This window comes from Erpetoichthys calabaricus, chromosome 2, assembly GCF_900747795.2.
Source record: "Erpetoichthys calabaricus chromosome 2, fErpCal1.3, whole genome shotgun sequence".
Classification (NCBI taxonomy): Eukaryota; Metazoa; Chordata; class Cladistia; order Polypteriformes; family Polypteridae; genus Erpetoichthys; species Erpetoichthys calabaricus.
In genome coordinates, this window is record NC_041395.2 from 152,722,928 (window position 1) to 152,747,004 (window position 24,077).

At 34.2% G+C, this 24,077-nt stretch overlaps 1 protein-coding gene across 14 annotated transcripts in view; it reads right to left on the reverse strand.

The window, feature by feature from the left end:
• Positions 1 to 369: 369 nt before the first annotated feature.
• trip12 (thyroid hormone receptor interactor 12) overlaps positions 370 to 24,077 on the reverse strand; it is a 328,355-nt gene continuing 304,647 nt past the window's right edge. For 9 of the 14 annotated variants that reach the window (XM_051923009.1, XM_028794650.2, XM_028794649.2 and 6 more), the window contains 15 exons: positions 20,597 to 20,670; positions 20,307 to 20,506; positions 19,123 to 19,250; positions 18,868 to 19,019; positions 15,991 to 16,133; positions 13,732 to 13,888; positions 13,381 to 13,479; positions 13,044 to 13,158; positions 11,849 to 12,003; positions 10,829 to 10,999; positions 10,336 to 10,500; positions 7,660 to 7,773; positions 6,260 to 6,354; positions 2,330 to 2,433; positions 370 to 1,888 (listed from right to left, as the gene is read on the reverse strand). In XM_051923009.1, coding sequence (XP_051778969.1) covers positions 1,692 to 1,888; positions 2,330 to 2,433; positions 6,260 to 6,354; positions 7,660 to 7,773; positions 10,336 to 10,500; positions 10,829 to 10,999; positions 11,849 to 12,003; positions 13,044 to 13,158; positions 13,381 to 13,479; positions 13,732 to 13,888; positions 15,991 to 16,133; positions 18,868 to 19,019; positions 19,123 to 19,250; positions 20,307 to 20,506; positions 20,597 to 20,670 — 2,069 coding nt within the window. In that variant the 3' untranslated portion in view covers positions 370 to 1,691. The remainder of the gene's footprint in view (positions 1,889 to 2,329; positions 2,434 to 6,259; positions 6,355 to 7,659; positions 7,774 to 10,335; positions 10,501 to 10,828; positions 11,000 to 11,848; positions 12,004 to 13,043; positions 13,159 to 13,380; positions 13,480 to 13,731; positions 13,889 to 15,990; positions 16,134 to 18,867; positions 19,020 to 19,122; positions 19,251 to 20,306; positions 20,507 to 20,596; positions 20,671 to 24,077) is intronic. The other 5 variants (XM_028794657.2, XM_028794655.2, XM_028794651.2 and 2 more) reach the window with 1 other exon arrangement.

A 24,077-nucleotide genomic window follows, 5' to 3' on the forward strand; every position in this document is an offset into this window, starting at 1 on the left:
TAAACCAGATATTTGAAAAAAATAATGTATATTTTTGCTTTTTTATATTCAAGTCCCAAACCAGCAAGCAGCAGACAGAAGTTAAATGAATAATTCCAAGATTTATGCTCCATACCATACATGCATTAAAAGCACCAAAACTCATTAACAGGAGTCATTATTGCTTCATTTGCATTAACAACAACTGTTTGACTTTATCTCAAAAATGTATTTTATTCCTTCCTAAAAACATTGTATCCATAATATGTGACTTCTTTTTTACACTTGAACACTAGGTGATTGAATTAATCACAAAACAAATTTTCCTCAGGACTAAAACATAACGATAATGAAAATGACATTTGCGAACGAATAAGTTATCAACAAAGGTGCAAGTCAAAACAGTTATTTTATTTATGTTCAGGTAAAAACATTAACCTGATAAAGTAAATTATTGCAGATTGCAGAACCAGCACATGAACAGTTGGACAGACCATTGCTTACAGGTGCCCAATCCTAAATCCACACGTTAAGAACGCTCAACTGTTTGTTTCAAGTGAAAAGTGCAAGAAACAAGAAGACAAAACCAAAAACCTACTTTAAGAAATGAATAAGACCCCATCCCTCCCATTCCCCAAAACAAGGGAAAAAAAAAAACACACACACACACACACTAGAAAAAGTGGCTATTTTAATGCCAACAAAGGCATGAAACAGCAAATTAACTTTTTCCCTTCCATTTAACTTGAAATGATATCTGGCCATTTGAAAATAAAAAAGCCTGACCAGCTACATTTTCTTGAACAGAAGCAAAAAACTGAGCTCTCTTATCTTTAGCTTAGCCATTATCCTTCAAGCCAGAAACAGTCCTACACTTCAACAAATTGCTCCATGGACCCCAAACTCCCACCCTCCCCTTGGCATTCATCAAAATAGACCTACCTATGCCAAAATCTATAAACAAATAACTAATTAAAAAGGTGGATGATTTTCAACAATTAGTTGTAAGTAAATAGCTGATACAGCATCTTTTGATTGATTACATTTTAAGGGGTAAATTTAGACTGTAATTTCTATCTGCATTCAACCACCTGTAACAACTCCCTGTTTGCAAGAATAACACACAAAGCAGAACCCAAATACAACACACAAACTTGTGGCATATTATACAAACAGAATGTAAATGGACAAACTAAAATGGGCAAAATGATGAGTGAACATACATAAAGCTAAACTATTAGATATATGAGCAAATTCTGCAAATGTATGTCTGTACAAAATCATCTTTGGAACAAAACAAAACTATATAGAGATTTTGCTAGTTGGAGAGACACACCCCAGTATTAAACTGCACAGTGACATTTATTGTTCCACCATCTTGAAAAAATCCCTTTTTAAATACCACACGGCAATGCAAGATAAAAATGTCACCCATCAAATGACCACTTCTCTTTATATCGGAACTCCTCTATGAATATCATTAGTCTTCTATTACTTCAGTGGGGTATGCAATGTCTTTCAGTTTATAGGAGAGGGGCAGCAAAATATGCCAAGTCTTTAAATTTTGCAAGCTGCTTTCTACAACAAGGCGGCTGTACACATTGCCTCAATGAAGGTGATAAAAAAAATCATGACTTCTTTCTTCTTTTTCTGTAAAAGGCATTTGTGTTTCTTTTTTTGTGTGTGTGTTTTTTCTTTTATTTTAATTTTGATCAGGAGAGATGGAATGACTGCTGCCCCTCTCTAGCAGCTATTAAAAGTTTTTCTCGCATGATCTCAATACTGGAATAGTCCGGTAGCTTGAGATAATTGACACAGGTCATTACAGAGGGAAGAAAGTCATCGGGGTTCTCTGTAGACTCAAATGTCTTGCGAACAATCGTCAAAGGGGGATTCAAACTTCTAAAGCCTGTAAAACAAAAAAATATTTGCAAACAAGAAAAAAAAAAACTTTACTCATTTTCAGTTTAGTCAATTTATATGTTACTAGCATATTTACTTTTACTGCATGAGCAGTTTGTGTGTTAGTGATGGCAATGGAATTTACTGTCACAACAGATGAAAATGAACATACTTTAATTTTTTTGAAAAAATTATGAGTAGAAAGGTCTGATTCAAAATATGTTTACTGTTGTGTCTTTCGAACCTTAAATATTTATAAAGGGCAAAAAAATATGTAGAGAGAGCATAGTTTCACTATCAATAAGCTGTACATTTTTTTTTTTCAAGTTCCTCAAAATTGTATTACATAAAATCATTTGAAAACTTTGAAAATTTACAAAAAAAGCAGAGCAAATAATAGAAAACAAAATGTTCTGTTTAAATGATGGCTTAGTTTCTTTTTGCTTACCTCCAACAGGAAGTCTTGGGCTACCGGTAACAAACTGGAGAAACAACCTTTGTTGTTCAGAATCAAAACTACTGAGAATCTCAAAAAGGAACTTGACGGCACGGCTAAAGGAAAACAAAAAAAACTGTCAGAAAATGTCACAAAAGGACATTAAAAAAAAAAAGTACAAATGATTTATATATTGTGCCTTTTATAAGCCAATGCACAACTGAAACATACAAATCAAAACAAACAGAAAAACAAATAACTATAAATACCTCATTGTTTTCTTTTTCAATACTTCCATATACTTATCAATTAGATACTGCCTTAGCACTACCAGATTCTTACTTGCCTGACTATTATGCTATTTTTTATTTGGATTTAAAGTTAGATCAGTTGCCGACTCTATCCAGAGTACCAATATTTCCCTTAAAAGTACACCATGTTTAAACATTCTGATTTCTAAGGTAACTTTTCCATCTTGGAGGAACTCTATGTAGAATCTGCACTTTCCAATTCTTTTATTTCAAAAGTAGCCCATTTTTCCTTTATTAGGTTCTGTCCATTTGACATATTTTTTCTATTCATTCACAATCATTTAAAAAATGGGGTGGGTGGCAGTGAGTTTCAGCCATGGTGGAAAAGATCAGTTTATCACTATCCATCCATCCATTTTCCAACCCCCTGAATCTGAACACAAGGTCATGGGCGTCTGTTGGAGCCAATACTTATTATAAATTAGGCCAATCTTTGAACTTTACTGTCGTTCAACATGGTTGCTAGGAAATTCTCTTAGTGTTACATCCACACACTTAACAAGGTAAATATAATTAAAAAACAAAATATACATACATAACACCATCAGAACATTATATGCTGTAAACAGAGATAAATAAAACAAAAATAAACAAAATGTGTACTGAATGGAGAAGTTTTGAAGTCTGCAAAAGACAGATGAATCAGAGATTATGTTTAACCTGAGTGACTGCAGTACAATCGAAACAGTGGCTATGTCTAGTTGTTCTTGCCTTTAGTGACTGGTACAGTTTATTCATTGACAATAGCTGAAAAAGATGTTTTTTCTATATCCAGCACATTTCTCGACCTGTCATATATACAGTAGTCCAGCTTCAGGCCTACAATGTTTTCTACAGTCCAAATGACAAGCTGCACTTTATGTTTAGTGTGATCAGATTCATTTCTATAACAGACAGTTATGGAGAAAGTCAGGATGCTTTGAATGATGGTTCAGTAAGTCTGTATCAGTACTGATTAGAACAGGTTAAACTTTTTAAGTTGATGGAGAAAACACACAACAATGCTGAGGTATTTTAACTGGAGGAGTTATGCTTTCATCCCAGTTAAAATTGTGAGACATAATTGTGCAAAGAGATTTAAACGATTCTACCCCGTTGACATCGACATCATTTGTAAGTAAGGGTCTAGGAGGTGAGGAGTGTCTCCCCCAAATTCCACAATCTTGCATCCGATGCACAGTGAAGGTATGCTTTTATTCAAGAATATAACTGATGAAAAAGAAATCGGGTTAGGGTATGACACTGACACGACCGCTTGGGTGGTGCATAGGTAAGAACTGCTGACTCAATCAAAAGGTTGCTGGTTTGATTCTGGGCGTTTCCCAGAATTACTGTTTTGAATAGTTAGCTGCTCTTATTGTTACTATTGTACAATAAAAATATAAATTTGATCGAGAGGAGTCAGATGACCTCGGATAAGCGGGAGACAATGGATGGATGGATGGATGGATGGATTTGAGTCTGTACCAGCTGGTGTAAATTTATGGTACCTGTAAAGATAAGCGTTATTTTATTCATTTTTATTGTTAGTCATGTTCACGCTTCCCCCAATCTGACAGTGCTGTTTTCAATTAAAGACGTGCTACAACAGAGGAGAACTCAGATGAGGGTTCTTCATCGGAGAAAGAGAAGCCCTCCCCACAAGAAACGTCCACTCACACAAGAACAATGCAGCTGCACCAGGCGTAAAGGTGAAAGATGGCACCATTTGGATACAACAAGAGGTTGGGCGTTATCCTGCCAGTCAAGTCTGCTGCACACATGTACTTCAAAGAAACAGCAGGGCTTACAGAGCTCGCCATGTTAACATGCAAAGTTCTGTTTGTAATTATGTTTTGTGATGGTCTTTATATGAAAAACATTTATATGTTACTTATATAAAAGCCACATTTAATGTTATTTACCTATATTTATTTACTTATCTTGCTACAGCATAACGTCAAAAGTAGACTGCAGAGCTTCCTGTGTTTGACTGACACGGGCATGCTGACAAGATACATGTGCAATGCAGCTTCAGTATGCAAATAATTTTAGCTGCAGGTGGAAGCTCCTGTCATAGACTATGTAACTGTTGTTAAAGTTCTGCCTTTGTCCAGAAATGGTTTCATAAGCTTTATGACCATAGTCTCCAAAAGTCTTTTTCCTGTGGGACGACTGGGATCTTTTCGTGAATAAGGAGTGGTGCAGCTGTGTTGTTCTTATGTTTGAGGGTTCGTTTCTTGCCTGTTTGGGGCTTTACAAAACAAAACATGCTGATGAGGAGAGGTGCGGAGGAATTTAAGGTGGCCTGGGATTACGAGGCTTCAGGGAATCTTGTGTTAAAAGTTAAGAAAATCAAGCTCAGCCAATGGGGACAATGTAAAAACATTTCAACCCAAGGCAGCCATTCAGGAATGCTTTCCTTGATAGGGCTGCAAGTCTACTGGCCAACTATTGGGTTATTAGACTGCAAATATTTTAACATAAATTATTGTTTATATTTCGTTTTTTTCCTTCTCATTTCAATTGACTATATTTTTCCTTAGTGGGGAAAGAAGACTTGAATGCGAAGTTTGTGTAGTACATAACTTTCAAGTAGCATCTTCAATTTTAATGGTGATAAGATATGGATTTTTTGAAACTATTAACCACTCTTCCTCCACCACATTAGCATAAGGGTAAAAAACTGGGTAGTCATGTATTTCAAAGTGAATAACAACATAAAAAAAATTTTACTTGTTCAATAAAGGGGACACAGAGCATGTCCACCAACTTGTTTGATTATATTCATTAAAATGATCCAGTTAATTTTTTTTTTAAATTGATTTTATTAAAAGCAAATTAACTCAAGTTTTACAAAGAAAAAAAAGGTTCGAAACAAAAAAGGTTAATTTTAGGTTAGTTTAAAACTATGAAATTATGTGTACTAGAGTTTGTCAATTAGTAAATTATGTTCACAACATCCCTCTTCCTCCCAGAAAGGCTAAGTTACAAAATAAAGAACAAAAATTAAGCTTTTTGTTATGATCTGCCAATTATATAGTACATAAAGGAAATGTGAATCAAAATGGGTACAAGAAACAAATGAAACTGTATATTTATTTTAGAAATAAAGATTCACGATTCTGCCCTATGGCTATGTAACTCACACACTAACATATTCAGCAGGAAAAAAAGAACTTAAAAACGGCACACTTTAATACAGAGTGGCTTCATCAGTAAACAGCTGATTTAGTGACACAACCAAATTAGTCAGGGGTGTTGTGTATTAAGTCTAGCAAAATGGGACCCGAAACACCTCATATTCAGTGGTTAGCCAGCTGTGCAAGAAATATGAAATATCATGTAACACAAATAAATACACTATCCATTATGGTCATATTGTATATGAATATTGTGTTTTATATCTAGAACCACCCCGTCAATTGTCAGAGGACTGCCACCAAAATGTTAAAAAAGCAGAGTCTACAGTTCTTTCTCTTGTTATAATATGCTTACTCAAATCCTTACTTAATACAGGCAGGGATTATTTTAGCTTGGCAGTAGATTAGATGAACCAACTTTGAACCTTAGTCTCCAGACCAAGAAATACAGGTAATATATATGAAATGCAGTATCAATCTGGAAATACAGATGAATTTTATTATTTTACCTGTCATGGGTGTAACCATGATCTGGTCTACAGCACTCCATCAATGTTTTTACATCCCAGGTTTCAGTTTTACTACCACAGAGCAACTGATCAAGCTGCAAAAAAACAAACAAACAAAAAAGGCATTCTTAAAATGTGCATCTAAAGCTCATGTTTAAAAGACTGAAATATACATAGATTCATTATACAGAGATCTCTTCCAGTCTTGAGCTAATTATCATGCTCATATATTTGAAATGCATCTTAGGGCCCATTCACACCTGAACAATTTTCTAGCATTTTACAGCTAGACCAGAATGCTCCAAAAGTAAAGTTATTTCCCCATTATTTTCAACGACACGATTCACACCTAAACGTTTTAGCAGCAAGCAGGAGTTTGAGCATTTTCTAGTCAAAATGCTTGTTCCACTGAGATCAACGGAAATGTTCATAAAATGCTGATAAAACAGAGTTTTGGAAACATTTTAACAAGCAACTCCAGCTTAGTGTCCAGAAGTCTTGTGTTACATTTTGGTTCAACTCTGCAAATCCCAATCCTAGTGTTGTGTTCTTTTTTGGAGACAACAGACTTTTTTCTAGCTATGATTTCACAAAAGAAACTTCAAAGTTCTTTTAATCATGGCTGAATTACAAACTGTAAAACTGACCACACACGGAAAGGAGAATACCGATCCATGGGTGTAGCTTTGAGGCTCTTTGTCATTTAACTGAGCATCATACAGGCCGATCCTTGAACAAACTGAAAAATGAAACTGATTCAATTGACAGATCAATGTAATGTTATGTGAAGGAGTACTTTTAGAAAAAGTGCACAATCCTTCAAAAAGGTACAATAAGCAGCAGACATTCAGAGTAAAGACAACATATCATGAAATCCTTATACCCTTTACAGATAAAGGACATAGCCAGGAAAGCTCCACTAAAATTAGGAAGGTTCTTAAAAAAAGAAAGTGAAGACATTTTCCATCATGATTTGTAATGCTACTTTTATTAGTCATTATAGAAAACATACTCCTACAAACAGCGCTTGGACAGACAGTAAAGCAATGATAAACCGGGCAGTGTGCACAGCATTTGGTGAAAGTTATCTCAGTATAATCACATGGCTGCAAGATGATCAGCCCTGTTCAGATCACTACTGCAAAGCTTCACTTTAGCAACAAGCAGCCAGTTGTCTCCCCAAACTATACTGTAAAGGATTCAATTAAGACAAAAGGCAAGAAAGAATATAAAGGAATAAACAGGTTATTACCTTTCAAACAATAAATAATTTTAAAAAAATCAGAAAGCTTCTGGACAATATTTTTTAATTCAAAATAATGTTGGAAACACAAACATAAAAACAGGATCCATCAACAAAGTAAAAAACTGCCACAATAATTAAAATTGCCATATTTTACCTCTTCTGGATAGAAATACTGAAGATGATGGAGAGGGAAGACTGACTCAAATCCTTCTCTGAATGATTCAAATTGCCGAGAAACTCCTTCATTCAACGTCCAGTACACCACCAGCTACAGAAAGTCAAAGTCCAAACATGTAAATAAACCGCTGCTTCATTTAAAAGTAAAATTTTCCTGCTTTTTATCATTTGTCAAATACTTGTAAATTTAGACATTTCATATTATGATAAGAGCCGTTTCATTTTATTTCAACAAATGGCCTTTGCATAAGCATTTTTGATTTTGATGGAACTACACCAACCTTCCAGAGGTAAAAAATACTTATTTATTATAATAACATCATCTTGGGACAAGGCAAGACTAATCCTGCAACGAGACGTGACTTTTTGAAGAGACATTTTGGAAGGAAGTCCCGCAAGACGGAGACTTTTACCATGAGATTCTTTCAAGTCACGCCCTACTTACAACTATTTTCAAACAAGACCACGGTCATTAGGTGCATTCCGGCACTTAACCTGGACAGACATCAATCCATTCAAGGGTTTACTTATGAACGAACACACACACACACACACTTACGAAGATCCAGTTTAGAATCACCCATTCATCTAAATATGGCAGCAGGAAACAAAGTCAAACAAATTAATGCGAAAATTGCTATCGGTTACACGGCAAATTAATTAAATGCATATCAATAGACTATGCTGAAACAGTTGGTGGTGATCATGCGAAAGATGAAAACATCAGCTTACAATATCACGAAGAATATCTACAACTTAACACCGTCCGTTCTTCCACAAGCCAAATTACTGTTGAAAGAAGGATGTATTGTAATGTTATTGCGTCAATTATGTATGAGTGATGCAATGGAACAAGATTAGTTGTATTCAAAATTGGTCGAACAATTTTCTAACATGTAAAATTTTAAAAGGCGACAAGAAAGGTAATGTAGTACATATTCCACGACCAACATTAAACAGAAAAGGAGATCTTGATATGCCATTCATATTAAAACGTTTACAGTTTCCAGTTAGAATAGCTTTTTCTATGACAATTAACAAATTATAAGGACAAACATTCGAAAAAGTCGGTTCATTTATTAGAGAGAAAGAAACAATATTCACTCATGGGCAGTTATACATTGCGTTGTCACGATGTAAGTGTAAATACAGAATCAAAATTTAATGCGATCTTGAAGATAATTTCAAATATTATTTTAACTGACGTCTTAAAGTAAAAGTGAAAATAATGCATATGTAACAATTCCCATGAAAATAATCTCTTTAAATTGTATATCCGGTTAACCAAACCTGGGGGTCAACGAGCAAAACAAGCCAGAAAACCAAAAAATGAATCAAAGTTCAAGGCATCTTGATACCACTACTATTAAAACTGTTCAACAGCTTTACCAATGTAATGACCACATTCAAATGATGCCAAGGAAAAAAAAACGGCACATCAGCGAGTTGGAAGGATTGCAAAAACTGCCATTCCAAAGAGGCTCATTTTGTAAATAATACATTCAAAATCTGCTCAGCGTACACAGGAGTTGTGTCCTGGGTAGAGCATCTGGCACACCATTTGTTTCCATCATTAAAATGCCAAGTTCATATTGTCTACCATCACAATTCCACACTGTTTCAATGTCCTTCTGGGGAACACTAAGTTCGGTTTACTGTCAGTACAGTGAAGCACATGATTCTTTTTTCCTAGTTAATGAGGCATTTTTTTGTTTTTCTACTCATGCGTTTATACTCTTCCCCTTAAAATACCCAACAACATTTACACTTAATTCTGTTTTAACGAAATAAGTGGATTAAGACAGGGTTGTTTCAGAAAATATTTTTTTGCAATTTCAGAGCCTCATAGCCCCCATTTTGTTTAAAAGCAGGTAATCAGCATTTTCTTTATAATTAAGAGAACAAATTTTACCCATACCACCATATGAGGTTTGATACTTGCAATTTTTTTAAAAAATTGGGCGGTTATCTCATGAAGGAGTTAACGAAACAAGTAATTTAATTTTATTTAAATAGAAGTAGTACCCACGCATATGTATTACATTAGAAAAAAAATCACTTGTTACTCTAAGCCCTTTGTTGTTTAAAAAAACCTCAAAATAGTAAAAAAAAATGCAGTTTCCAAGATGCACTTTAACCCTAAATAAAAGAAACCTAAGAGTTGTGTGAAAGTAAAATTTGAGCATATGATTGAAAAGTACAATAATCTTTTGAGCATCCCAGTGCACTAAAGCCGAGTCATGTAGCTTTCACAGAAAAAAAAAAAAAAGCTCAAAATTTATCTAAATTATAATTTTTATGCTGCCTACAGTGAAGACAAATACCTATATTTAAAGGAAGAATTAAAAAAAAAAAAAATTTAGCTGCAATTCCCATGCCTATTTTTCATCAAAATCAAACATGGTTATGCAAAAACAATTTTGAAATGGTTTTGAATTAAAATGGGATCACCCATAATCTTTACAAATATTCACGTTGTTGAAATCTAAGTAGCCAACGTAGACCTCTGCATTAATGTTTGCTGTTGTTCATCATGCAGTGCGTAGGTAGGTCTCTGTGATATGCAATTTGAAAGAAGTGTCTGTGATACGCCAAGGTGGAGTTCATACTTGAACTATTTTTTGAATTTGAAAGCTCTTTTCATGCCACCTACTCTCAGATATTCCTCCAGGTTGTGAATGTTTACTGGAATGTCCTTGCCTCCTTTTTTTAGCTCAATATTAGGAAATCCTGGCAAAGTAAAGTCAAGACCAAGGTCTTCTACGGAACAGCCATTCATGTTAAGACTTTCCAGTGCTTGCTGAAGTGACTCCCGTGTCTGGAGAAAGAAAGAGAGATGATTACATAACAAAAATGGAAAACTATTTCCAAAACTTGCCAACATTCTCTCCCTTAAATTACTCTGTCTTAAGAAAAAATATGGACAAATTATTACTAATGAGGGGCCAAAAATTCTGTTAGGGGATTTGAGGCTAGGTATCTATATATATATATATATATATATATAAAAAATAAAAAAAAAAAGGTTAAACTGGGAAACTACCATTTTCCTTTGCATGCATTCTTTAAAAAAAATTAAGTGAACAAAGCACTTAGTTTTCATGTTGTTTTTAAACACCCACATAAAGTATATTTAAAAAATGCACCTCTACCTGTGTCCGGTCCTGTTCTAGTTTCTTTTTTTGTCTAATGATGTCTTCTAGGTGATTTACTGACTTTGCCACTCCAGGATCAATATTTATGAGGTCATGTGAGCTAATTGAAGACTCATGACGGAGCATCCATTTGTAAAAAGGCAGTCCAAGAGGAAGGTCCAGCTTCAATTTCCCCAAAATTGCAGAAAATTAGGTAATTTTATTAAATTTTAAAATAACAACAACGAAGAAACAAATGTTCAGAAAAAGGTTATCAGTTTTAAAAAAAATACTGCACCTTAAGAAAATTTCTCACTTAATGCATGGCCCACTACTGAGAGAGATTTCCAAACATAACTTTATGACTTAGATCCTGATGCCTCTATCAATTTTCTCTGCTTCTACCCAAGAACATTTACTAGGGGAACAGACTGTTGTTGAAGAGTTATATAGACACACTCTTACTACCATATGATGGAGAATTTTTTGTTTATTCAGTTTATATTTTGTTAATTCAGTTTCAGTTTATTCTTCCCAAGAATGATGTTTACTGAAGATTTTTTGTTTACCTCACCAGAATGGCAACAGAAATGAGGGAAGTAAAATTATGTCACAGAAAGCATTCACTCTAACAGAAGGGCTGATTTTAGACCAGATTTTCTCTTGTTAGCTTTCTCAAGGCTCTTGTAAATATACTACTATAAATTAATATCAGAGAAAAAATTGCAAAAACACCCAAAGGGACTAACAAGACAAAGATGGTGTTCCTAGCATCTCACTACTTTATGGGTCTAAATGAATACTGTAAGCATGGAACAAATACATCATTATGCATGTTCTCTAGCAACAGAGTTACAGGAGGGGTTATGTTCTACAGAAAACTACTGTTCTAAGAAAAAAATAAGTGAAGAATAGAATTTACTGTACATTTACTTAGTTAGCTCAGACTTTGTGAGAACATACAGTTAAATTACAGAATAAAATAGTGCTAAAGTGGTAAAAGAGGGGGAACAAGCAAATTCAAGAACTCACCAGTCGGAAATCCATTATGGCCTTGGCCATTAACTTGCCCAGAAAACGAAACTTCATTTTCACCTTGGCTATGTGTGCTGGTTTTGTTGTTCTTCCAAATGGAACAGCAAACAGGCCACCTGAGCTAAACATGTACTTGGTCCCTTCCTGACTTCCTGTTGATCCATAATAAAAAAAAATCATGCCATCAAAAATGCATTTGAAAAGAATTTTAAACATAGCCATATTTAAAAATGAACATCATAGGATACTGAGGCAAAATAATGAACAATTTACATCCTTATGAAATATTTACATATTTAAAATTATAAAATATATCAATCCAAAGCTGAAAATTCTCATTTAATTACACAATTGTGGGAGGTCAAAGCAACTCCAGGATCACCTCTTCAACTGAAAAATATAGCTCTATTAATTCAAAAGACCATTTAGGTTTGCTGTTCTTACAGCAATCGGATTTCTTCAGTCTCATTTCAGAAGAGTTCAAATAATGATAGTGAACATGGGGAAAGTAAAATTAAACAGAGTTGCTAATAAGATAACACATTTGTCTGCCAGAGTATATTTTTCAGTTTCATCCTACACCATTACTTTAGGTTTTATTTCGAAACAATGACTTAAAAAAAAAAAAAAAAAAAATCATGTATTTCATCAAAATAAAAACTTCACTAGAACCAAGGACTTTTGTTATTTTCCGTTTAATAACTAAAAGAAACCAATTTTCAGTAGGCTTCTAATAGCATGCTACTAAGACAATCTTTCAAATCATTTATTAAACAACAATTTATATCATCTTCAATATTTTAAGACATCTGGCATACAGAATGTATTTCTAGATTCAGATGTTGTCCCACGGCCTCAAAACACAGAATCTGTAAAGGCCAAAATCTTTAAAAAAAAAAAAAAGGCTATTATCTGGAAACTAGCAAGAAAATGTCACAAATGTAGATTTTACAAGATAATGAAAATACTGCATTTATCCAGAAAATAGGTTCCGTGAAGCTCTTTGGCAAAATTTTAATTTAACTATTTTAGAGACAAAAAATGAAAAATATTTGAATATAACTAAATATGGATTGTGATATTTTTTTTCTGAAACTGTATTTAATAAATAGTAAAAAGGGGAAAATATTTAGTTCAGAGTTAAAAAATATACAACTAGAACTTCAACAGAATAACAACTAAAGACAACCACCTTTCGGATTTGCCAGCGTTACTTCTTCCCCCCTCCACAAACCCAAGTCAGCTCTCTGAAGTTCCTGAGATACTAGTGCATAAAACTCCAGCGTGGGTCCAAGGCCAGTTCCCACCTGAAATATCAAATTGAGAGCTATTAATTCATCCAATTTCTGTTAAGTGTTATTTATTATATTTAAGTTTAAGATCACTGGACCTTGGACTTGATTGTAGAATTAATTTTAGCTAGTTTATGTAAAAAATAAACAAGTAATTTATAAAAAAGCATGCAAGCATCTTTTAATACATTAAACAAAAATTAAATATTACTTAAGATTAAAAAAATGGGTACATACTTCATTTTCATATTGAATTTCCAGCATTGCTCTTGAGCTACCCAAATCTTGCATTACTGATTCTGCCTGTTTAAGCAGTTCCTCACGATTTATTGTGCGCTGTAAGACAATTATGGTTTTGGGGTAAAAAAATGTAAAATCACAAAGTTGTGCTTTTCAGTTTTAGCACAGTTTCACCCTAATCTTAATCTTTTACTATGGCAACAAATCTGAACAAACACTACCTAAGGATAAGTCACTAACATGGTCATTCATTATTGCAATACAACAAAAGTTAAAATTACACAATTTGAAGGACTTCAAAACACTTATTATACTTTGTATGCATATATTTGTATATATTATTGATACCTTTTTCCTGTCTAGACGGGGTGCAACTCTGCTGTCTTGGGAATCAGACTGATTGATTTCTGGATTTGTGTCCAGCAACCTTTGCATGGCACGATCTCTGTCAAAGGCAGTCACATAGAAAAGCATTTGACGAGTGTCAAATGGAAAGAAGAAAGGGCTAGGAAATAAACAGTATAAATAAAATGAGTCTTCTATGAAACACATTTTATTCTACTAATAAAAATACATTTTCCATTTTTATTGAAAGTAAAACAGCAGTCTGAGCAATTATCTTAAACCAGAATTGTTTCACTCGCTATTTAAAAATTAGCTGGTAGCACCATTATGCATACCTCATTAATTGCTTAATATGTACACATATTTTAATAGATAGATATATACTTTATTAATCCCAAGGGGAAATTCACATACTCCAGCAGCAGCATACTGATAAAGAAACAATATTAAAGAGTGATAAAAATGCAGGTAAAACAGACAATAACTTTGTATAATGTTAACGTTTACCCCCCCCCGGGTGGAACTGAAGAGTCGCATAGTGTGGGGGAGTAACGATCTCCTCAGTCTGTCAGTGGAGCAGGAAATTGACAGCAGTCTGTTACTGAAGCTGCTCCTCTGTCTGGAGATGACACTGTTTAGTGGATGCAGTGGATTCTCCATGATTGACAGGAGCCGATTGACAAGAGCCTGCTGAGCGCCCGTCGCTCTGCCACAGATGTCAAACTGTCACCACAGATGTCAAACTGTCCAGCTCCATGCCTACAATAGAGCCTGCCTTCCTCATCAGTTTGTCCAGGCGTGAGGCGTCCTTTATGCTACCTCCCCAGCACACCACTGCGTAGAAGAGGGCACTTGCCACAACTGTCTGATAGAACATCTGCAGCATCTTTTTCCAGATGTTGAAGGACACCAACCTTCTAAGGAAGTATAGTCGGCAGTCCAGTCCAATGTATCATCCAGCTGCACTCCCAGGTATTTATAGGTCTGCACACAGTCACCTCTGATGATCATGGGGTCCAGGAGGGGCCTGGGTCTCCTAAAATCCACCACCAGCTCCTTGGTTTTGCTGGTGTTCAGGTGTAGGTGGTTTGAGTCACACCATTTAACAAAGTCCTTGATTAGGTTTCCTATACTCCTCCTCCTGCCCAGTCCTGATGCAGCCCACGATTGCAGTGTCGTCAGCGAACTTTTGCATGTGGCAGGACTTCTGAGTTGTATTGGAAGTCTGATGTATATAGGCTGAACAGGACCGGAGAAAGTACAGTCCCCTGCAGCATTCCTGTGTTGCTGACCACAATGTCAGACCTGCAGTTCCCTAGACGCACATAGTGAGGTCTGTCTGTAAGACAGTCCACGATCCATGCCACCAGGTATGAATCTACTCCCATCTCTGTCAGCTTGTCCCTAAGGAGCAGAGGTTACTAAGTACAGTGTGATAACAGAAGTTTCCGTTACATGTTTAAATAGTTCTTCCAGGCTCTTATTATAGCTGATGTGTCTTTATACTGTCCCAGTATCTAATGTTCTTGCTTCCTACTTCTCTATTTTAGTATCTCTATTTTCCAAACTCATGTCATCCTCATTTGTTTGAAAAGATTAACAAATCTTGAGTAGATTATTTATGCTCATTGACTTCATCTGGTTCATAAGTTTCTTTTGCAGACATAACTATGGTGTGTATGCTTCATATATCCTGACTGGTAATTAAGGAAATACTGATTGCTGTGTATTATATTTCAGTTAACTATTTCATTTTTTTTTTGTCAAATCATATTAAAACTGCAGTCTTAATAACTTACAGCTACAGCATACACAGCTTCCAAAGACAGACTGCTTCTGTGGTGATTATGTTAGAAAGGCTAGAATTTCAGGAAAGTTTCCTGACACAGCATTATAATACAAATATACTGTACAACTGTTCCAATACCATCTTATAAAAATGACTACCTAAAAGTTATCTTAACAAGAAATTACATAAAATATTTAGTACTAAATAAGGAATACTAAAACAAAAGAAAATTGTGATGTGGGGGTAATAGAGAGAGAATCAGTTTGGGTGCTTGAAACGGAATCAAGAAAAAATGGATTAAAAAATACACATAATATAAAAGCAGAAAAACACTAACCCAACAAACTCCCCCTCAATTACTTTTTATGTAGAAAACAAAAATGTTATTGCACTAAATAGAGAACACAACAAAAACAATCAATTTGCAAATAAGTAGTGGAAAACACGTGTTTTAATTTTTATCAATAGCATACCACGTTTTTCCAAGTTCTGTAAGCCATGATGGGATATTTCCAGTCATGATAACCAACGGATCCTGAAGTTGTCTGTTTGCTTTGGCAGTTAATTTGCTATTAATAAACTCACTTGTAGGAATTATCTCTTTGCAAACTGCATTCTACAAAAAACAAAAACAAAACATAGAATATGAGGTTTTAAATATAATATTTCATTTCTTGCATGGCTTTTTTTGTATAACACTTAAAATTTCTATTAATATTTTATCACAGTTAACCCTTTAATTATTTTCACAATTAAATCCAAAGGCTAATGTAAAGTAATTTTATATAATCCTTAGAGAGCTACGTTATCATTTATTATCCTAATTTCAAGAACATTACAACAGGCAAGGTAAAGGCAACAGGAATGTCTTAACATTTGTGTAATTTAATCCCCAGCTCATTCTCACTGCCCTAAAAAGTCCTGACAAATTTTGCTGTTTTTCTCTTAAAATGACATCAGTAATTCTAAAATAAATAATGCTATTTGTTTTTAAATTAAGTAACAAAGTAAAAGAAAAGTTTCCAACTCATTTCTTGTGGTACCTTAAGAAAAAAGCCTCAACAGGTAAAATGTGGTACAATATGAAATATAATGCTCATATACAGTATGGTACAGTATTAATAGCATGGTAAAGCAATGCAAAACCTGCAATAACCTAATGTGTCAAAAAGTGTAATTTCACTCAGTTCTGTGTATGCCAAAATAGGATCAAAGCTATGACAATGCATTTACTACTGTATAATGAAATTTCACCTTTATTCAAGGGGGTTGTCAACCTCCACAAAGGAGGTAATGGGTGAGTTTAGGTATTAACAAACATGAGTAAATTGTCATGGTTCGTCAAAAGAAATATTTTTTGGAATGAAAGTATAACATTAAATTGCATTAAAGGGAGAAACATAAAAAGACTAAGCTATTTATTTACAAAAATACAAACAAATAATAAAAGCTGTAGTAGAAAACTCAGGTTTTTAAATAAAAACTTCAAAAAATGGATTAACGGCTTATAAAACTGTAGCGTATGTATGTGGGGAAAAAAATATGTTAACAGCATGAAAAACAAAGAAAATGATTGTTTTGTGGTTTTGCTAATTAGGTTTTAATGGCTATGTGCTAGCCATTTCGCGTCTCTGCCGCTTGCGTATGGGAAGCGGATGTACAATTTAAACAGATTGTTATTTGCACAGGAATTGTTACATATGCATAATAGACCTAACTATTTTACATTACAGTGAGTAATTAACCATAGTAAAAAATAGTAAAATGTAATAAATTGAAAGAAAATTATGTTTCATGTTGCGTTAAAGGTATTTGTTGTGTTACATGTTTTCGTTCTGTTTGGCTTTGAAATTAACACGCAAATACTTTTTAAACTTACACTTTTACTGTAAAACTTCAGTAAAAACAATATTTGGAATTCACTTTTCATCAATATCGCATTGAATTTTGAGTTACATCGTGACAACGCAACGTATAACTGCCCGTGAGTGAATATTGTTTGTTTCTCTCTAATAAATAACCCGACTTTTTCAAATGTTTGTCCCTGTGATTTGTTAATTGTTGTAGCAAAAGCTAATCTAATGGGAAACTGTAAACGTTTTAAAAGGAAGGTATACCAGATCTCCTTTGGTGTCTAATGTTATCTGCAGAAGATGTACTACATTACCTTTCTTGTCGCCTGTCAAAATTTTACGTCAGATTTGTTCGATGATTTTTTAATACAACTTATCTTGTCCTATTGCATAGCCCACCACTCATACATAAATCATGCAAAAACATTACGATACATCCTTCTTTCAACAGTAATTCGGCCAGTGGAAGACCGGACAATGTTAACGGTTGTAGATATTCTATGGGATATTGTAAGTTGATGTTATCATCTTCCACAACATCATCACCAACTGTTTCAACATAGTCTATTGATATGCATTTAACCAATTTGCCATGTAACTGATCAACAATTTTCGCATTCATTTGTTTGACTTCATGAGGAAAACAAAAATTTATAAGAACTGAGAGCACAGGAACGGTGTCCGACAAAAGCAATTACACGAATGAGAGGTGTGGGGACCATGGGCGTGGGCCGTTAACCTGAAATGGTTGAGAGGAGGGTGGGACTTGAAAAAATCTCTTGGCAATAGATTTTCTTTTATAATAGAGAGATATAGGTCAGTGGGCAAAATTTTCTCCCACATAAAAAAAGATTGTTATTACAATTAATATTCAATACTTTAAACAATAAAACTGTATAAATATTTATGTATGGTAAAAGTGAAATGTAAACCCCAATTTAGTGAGAAGTCAAGCAAAATGACACCTTTTATTGGCTAACTAAAAAAAATTACAATATGCAAGTTTGCCTGAAGAAGAGGCCTGAGTTGCTTCAAAAGCTTGCATATTGTAATCTTTTTAGTTAGCCAATAAAGGGTGTCATTTTTCTTGATTTCTCACTACATTCATAATGGCTAACATGGTACAACACCCTAGTGCTTTCTTTGAAAATTAAAGTTTACATTATATTTGGGTTCATCGAAATGTCACACAGCACTAAGGCCAATAATGTGGCTGGCCGCAGCATACAATTGCTGGATGCAGTGGTGACTAATTAGAATTGGGTAAATGAATGTACTTAAATTGGATAGTATTTAACAGACACACTTCACTGCAACTGCACAGTCACCGTGCCTGTTTCTTGCAAAACGAACAGCCCTAATCATAATGCTTTAACTTTATACATAATGCAACATGCTGTGTATATTATTACCGTTTCGTGAGTAAGCAACTGTATTCTCAGGTTGGAGAATTGAATCATGACATAAACAGTGCATAAAATGAACTATTACACTTACATCATAGAGATAAAACCAGTATCTGCTTATTGAATGCAGAACTCGTAAAAGAAGAATGACATCAAGGGAAGGGTCCTCAAATGTAATACTTTCAGGAGGTGATGAAATGAGATAAGCTTCTAAAGGGTTTGTTACTGTGGGGCACACACCATCTGAAACACAAAGAATACTTCACTAAAACAGTATCATTGTCAAAAAAAAGAATAAGCAGTTTTTAAAGCAGTGGTGTTAATGAACACAAGAAACAGACCATACCATGCCACAACTCATCATGCTTTTTTGAATTACGAGGAGAGGTTTTTGTTGGAGCTGTTTGAGCACGCCCTCTTTTTCCTCCCACTATTTCTTTACTGCCTTCTTCATCTTCTTTAACAGGTTTATACCTAATCAATACAACAAAAATAAAGTAAAAATTATTAATTATATCTCAAGGTTGCTTTTTATCATAAAGATCTAATTTAATTATGTTTACCCAAGTTTCACAAAGGATATAAAAGAAAACAAGTAATCAAACAATGTAGAATTTAAATAACTTTAGTTCCATTAATACTGTTGATGGATTGTTTCAAAATGAATGGTTTATTGGTTAACACTATTTTTGGTACATTTCATAAATGGCATTTTAAAAGTTATTTGGAAAAACTTAAAACAATACATAAGCAGTTATTTTTCACAGTACTTGTTGAAGACCTATAGGTAATGCTAAATGAATAAGCCTAAGTGACTGAGGTTTACATGTCTGCACTATTTTAACTCACATATAAACAAACTAGACACATAGGACACAAAGTACCCATTCCACTAACTTAAAACCTGCATTAAGAAAAGACACTTTTTATATCATCATGATTGAAAATACAATTTAAATACAATTTAGAGGTCCAGAGCACACTGGATAGTAGAGTGTAGGGTTCCAATGCACCCTTTCAAAAGAAGAAAAGTTAAAGATGTGAAAGGTACAAATAATATGCTAGACAATTCGTGCCATTTATAACATGCAATAGGAATTGAAATGTGAAAGAAATAAAAACAAAAAATATAATTAAATTCTGTAAACATAATATATAATTTTTGTTATCTTAAATGTGAAATACTTCATTGTACTGAAAAAAAAAATGTTTAGTGCCCACATTAAAAAGGAATGACTATTTGTTTGCTTTTTGAAGGACTGATTTCCAAAAAATGTATTCTCTTAAGTTTAAGACAGCACAAAATCATAGAGAAAAATTATGACTCATCCTTAAAAATGTTCAATTGTATAAATATATTTCTAGCAACAGGGTTTTAGAAACTTCTGGGTTTGTTAAAACAAAAACAGGGCATTATAAATTAACAATTGAATTTTTTAAGTCTAAACTATTACAATTAACTTTGTTAAGTAGGCTTTCAAATTAAATGTTGCATATGAAAAAGTCATTAGGACCAAAGGAAAAGAGTACCAGATCGTATGGGTTTTTGTCCAAATTCCCGCTCTTCCTAAGGGGTTGCTTTCATCATCTGTAGACTCACGCTCCTCTTCAGCTTGTATACTAAACTGTCTAACAGCCTGGTACACTGTCATATTGTAAGGTAATAAATGATCACCAATGTAAAACTGCAGTCTGTGTCTCACATTTCCAGAATTCAAGAACTGTGCTGCCTTAAAAATAAATAGATGCAAAAATAAATAAAACAATTCATAAATCATTGACAATATTACAAAATATCAAGTGAATAAATATTAACATACAAGAGACTCATCAATTTCATCATCAGAACCATCATCATCACTGTCTTCATCTTCTTCACGAATTCTCCCATAACCTGTTAGTTTAAAATAAATCAATGAATTATAGATTAATATATTGAAAATCAACTCAAAGTACTTTAAGCTATGTGCCTGTTTTATTACTGTTATTGCCAGGAAATCATATTATACCTTCCTTTCCACTCATACAATGGCATCACTATTTCCAAAAGTTTGTTTCAGAGTCTTTAAACTAAATTATTAAAGCCACATGACTGAAAATTGTCTGCATTACTCCTCACAATAGAAACACACAAGTCAATAGAAAAAAAATGTAACTGCTTATTAATTTCATGTACTAAAAGAAAACAGACGATGTAGAATCAGACATTTTACAAGGCATGAGCATCGCTACGAAATAAAAAAACATTAAACCACAACAGGTTTAGCAGCTAATGATCGTTAGTGAAATACAGCCTGCAGTATGTAAAACTATCAAGCTTCTTGTGCTGGTCAAAGCTTTAAATATTGTAGTTTTGTTTCAGTATTTTGAAATGCCTTTGAAAAAAAGATATTATAATGACAGAATTGAAACTCAAATCATTAAGATTTTGCTGGTTAAATAATCCTATTATTTCATAGCTTACTTTGATTATTAAAATGTGACAAAATTTGACAGGCTAATGCTCTTTTTATTGCTTTAAATATATTAGGTTAAGATACTTAGGCACGTCAACACGACCCTTTCAACAGACCTTCTCAAATACAGCTCTGTTTGTCACAGTCACAATGCTATAAAACTTTTATCCTGCTGCAGAAGTAACAATATACAGTAAATAGCATTTAGGATGCAAGTCTGGTATAGTGTAATTATGGCACCCCAGTCACAGACTTCGGCATTGCAAACTGCCTAAACTAATAATAATTCTTTAGCTCAGTAGTTAAGAATTTCAATCTATTACATATGCATGTCTCTGCTCCAAATTCCAGGAATGAAGTATTACTTAAGAGACCAATGGGATATGCATGAGCAAAATGTCTGGAATCCTGAGTAACTGCAACAAATATGTTAACAACTACAGTGTATATCTAAATTTGCAGAATTACTAAATTACTTTGAGATTTACAATTTTGTTACAGCCTGTCATTTTACTGCTGCATGTCCAATATTTACCTGAGGTTCAATGTAAAGCCCAATAAGAACGCAAACCTCTACTGTTAAGGTGCTTCACAATACCCCACAGTTGTGTATTATAAATATTACCTGCTGTCGAGTGATGACAAAACTTCTTTGAAGCAGTTTTATTTTTTGCCTTAACAAAAAATAAACATTAAGAACAAATAATGTACACAAGTAATATGATTGAAGAACACAGTCAAGTGTCTTTTTATTTTTTAAAGAATACTGCTTTTTACTGACTATTAAAACATTAGCTATAAGAATTGAATTTAAAATAACACCTAAATCACTTTACTTTTTGGCTAAATTGTTTAAAAAATCAAATTGGGAAATTTGTTTTAATTGCAGTTTAAACACTGACTAACTCTCAAAATAATTTAAATAATAACATACATTTTATGATTTGCATACTTATTCTATCTGCAGTTCCTAACTCCACTGATCACAATATATTTCCAAATCTGCCTCAAAAATGAATGTCACATTCTGCAGAAGTCCATTTTCGCCAATGACATTGCAAAGGTTTGAGCAATCTCTTAATGTTTTGACGTTACTCTGAATATGTGTGCATTATGTATCTCATCAGGCACACAATGAAATAGTGCCACGATTTATATTAAGATGTATATATAATAATGCATAAAGCTGCTATTTATAAAAAAAAAAAATCATAATTATTGCACATTGTCAGTTACATTACACATTTTAAGTGAAGATGTGTCTAGTCATTTTATTTAAAAGAGAAAAAAAGAAATATCAAACTGTTTAAAACTGTACCCAGTAGAGCAAAGGACCAAATAGACTACTTGCTGCAAATAGGTACTTCATCCATTTCACCCCCATAGTGAAAGCATAAATGCCCAACTATGAGTTATATCAACATAACATACAATTGCAAATGTGACAAAATGTTCAGTGTTGTTGTTGAGGCTTACCAGAGTCTGTATAAAAATGAAGAAAAATGCAAAAGACTGAAGAAGATGGAAGGTTAATGGAACTACCTCAACAGCTGACAAGCAGAGGAAAATTCACAGTCTGTATGTAGCTGCTGTGATGTTTAAGGTGACTGATGGTGCACAAAAGGGAACTGTCCAATAAAGCCCACTAAGAAAAAAAAAATCTACAGGGGAAAAGATTTTACATTACCGCTATTGGAAAATATAAAAATGTCAGGCCACACACCAGTTTCTATCATGAAATAAATTTGTTTTACTGATTAATTTTCAGTCATTAAACACAGGGGCAGATCTGCCACCACAGCATTCTGGATGTGCACCAAGAGTGAACCAAAGTTTGACGAAACGATGGGAGTATATGCATGCCAAAATGACTAAGGGACAAGGAATCCCCCCAACTCCCGTGACAACACTGAACTATCTGTGTGCCGAAATCAAGAGTGAGAAATACTATGCTATATTAAATGACACAGTGATCAAATCTCTGTTAAGGTGCCAAGTCACCTAGGGGCCTGTGTGGGTCTTAATCCAACCTTGATTACGCATTATGTTCTGCAAGTATTTTTATTTTCAGTTACACGTTTAGATCTGTGCTGTACTGGACAAATCTAACAAAGAAAATTTCTGAGGCAACGGACAAAACAAAAATAACATTACAGTAATCCCTCGCTATATCGCGCTTCGCGGCTTCACTCCATCGCGGATTTTATATGTAAGCATATTTAAATATATATCGCGGATTTTTCGCTGCTTCGCGGGTTTTTGAGGACAATGGGTCTTTTAATTTCTGGTACATGCTTCCTCAGTTGGTTTGCCCAGTTGATTTCATACAAGGGACGCTATTGGCAGATGGCTGAGAAGCTACCCAGCTTACTTTTCTTTCTCTCTCTCTTGCGCTGACTATCTGTGATCCTGACGTAGGGGGTGTGAGCAGGGGGGCCGTTCGCACACCTAGACGATACGGACGCTCGTCTAAAAATGCTGAAAGATTATCTTCACTTTGCTACCTTCTGTGTGCAGCTTTTAAGTATGCTGCACGGTGCTTCGCATACTTAAAAGCTCAAAGGGCACGTATTGATTTTTTTATCTGTCTCTCTCTCTCTCACTCTGCTCCTGACGGAGGGGGTGTGAGCTGCCGCCTTCAACAGCTTTGTGCCGCGGTGCTTCGCATACTTAAAAGCAAACAGCCCTATTGATTTATTTGCTCCTTTGAAGAGGAAGATATGTTTGCATTCTTTTAATTGTGAGACTGAACTGTCATCTCTGTCTTGTCATGGAGCACAGTTTAAACTTTTGAAAAAGAGACAAATGTTTGTTTGCAATGTTTGAATAACGTTCCTGTCTCTCT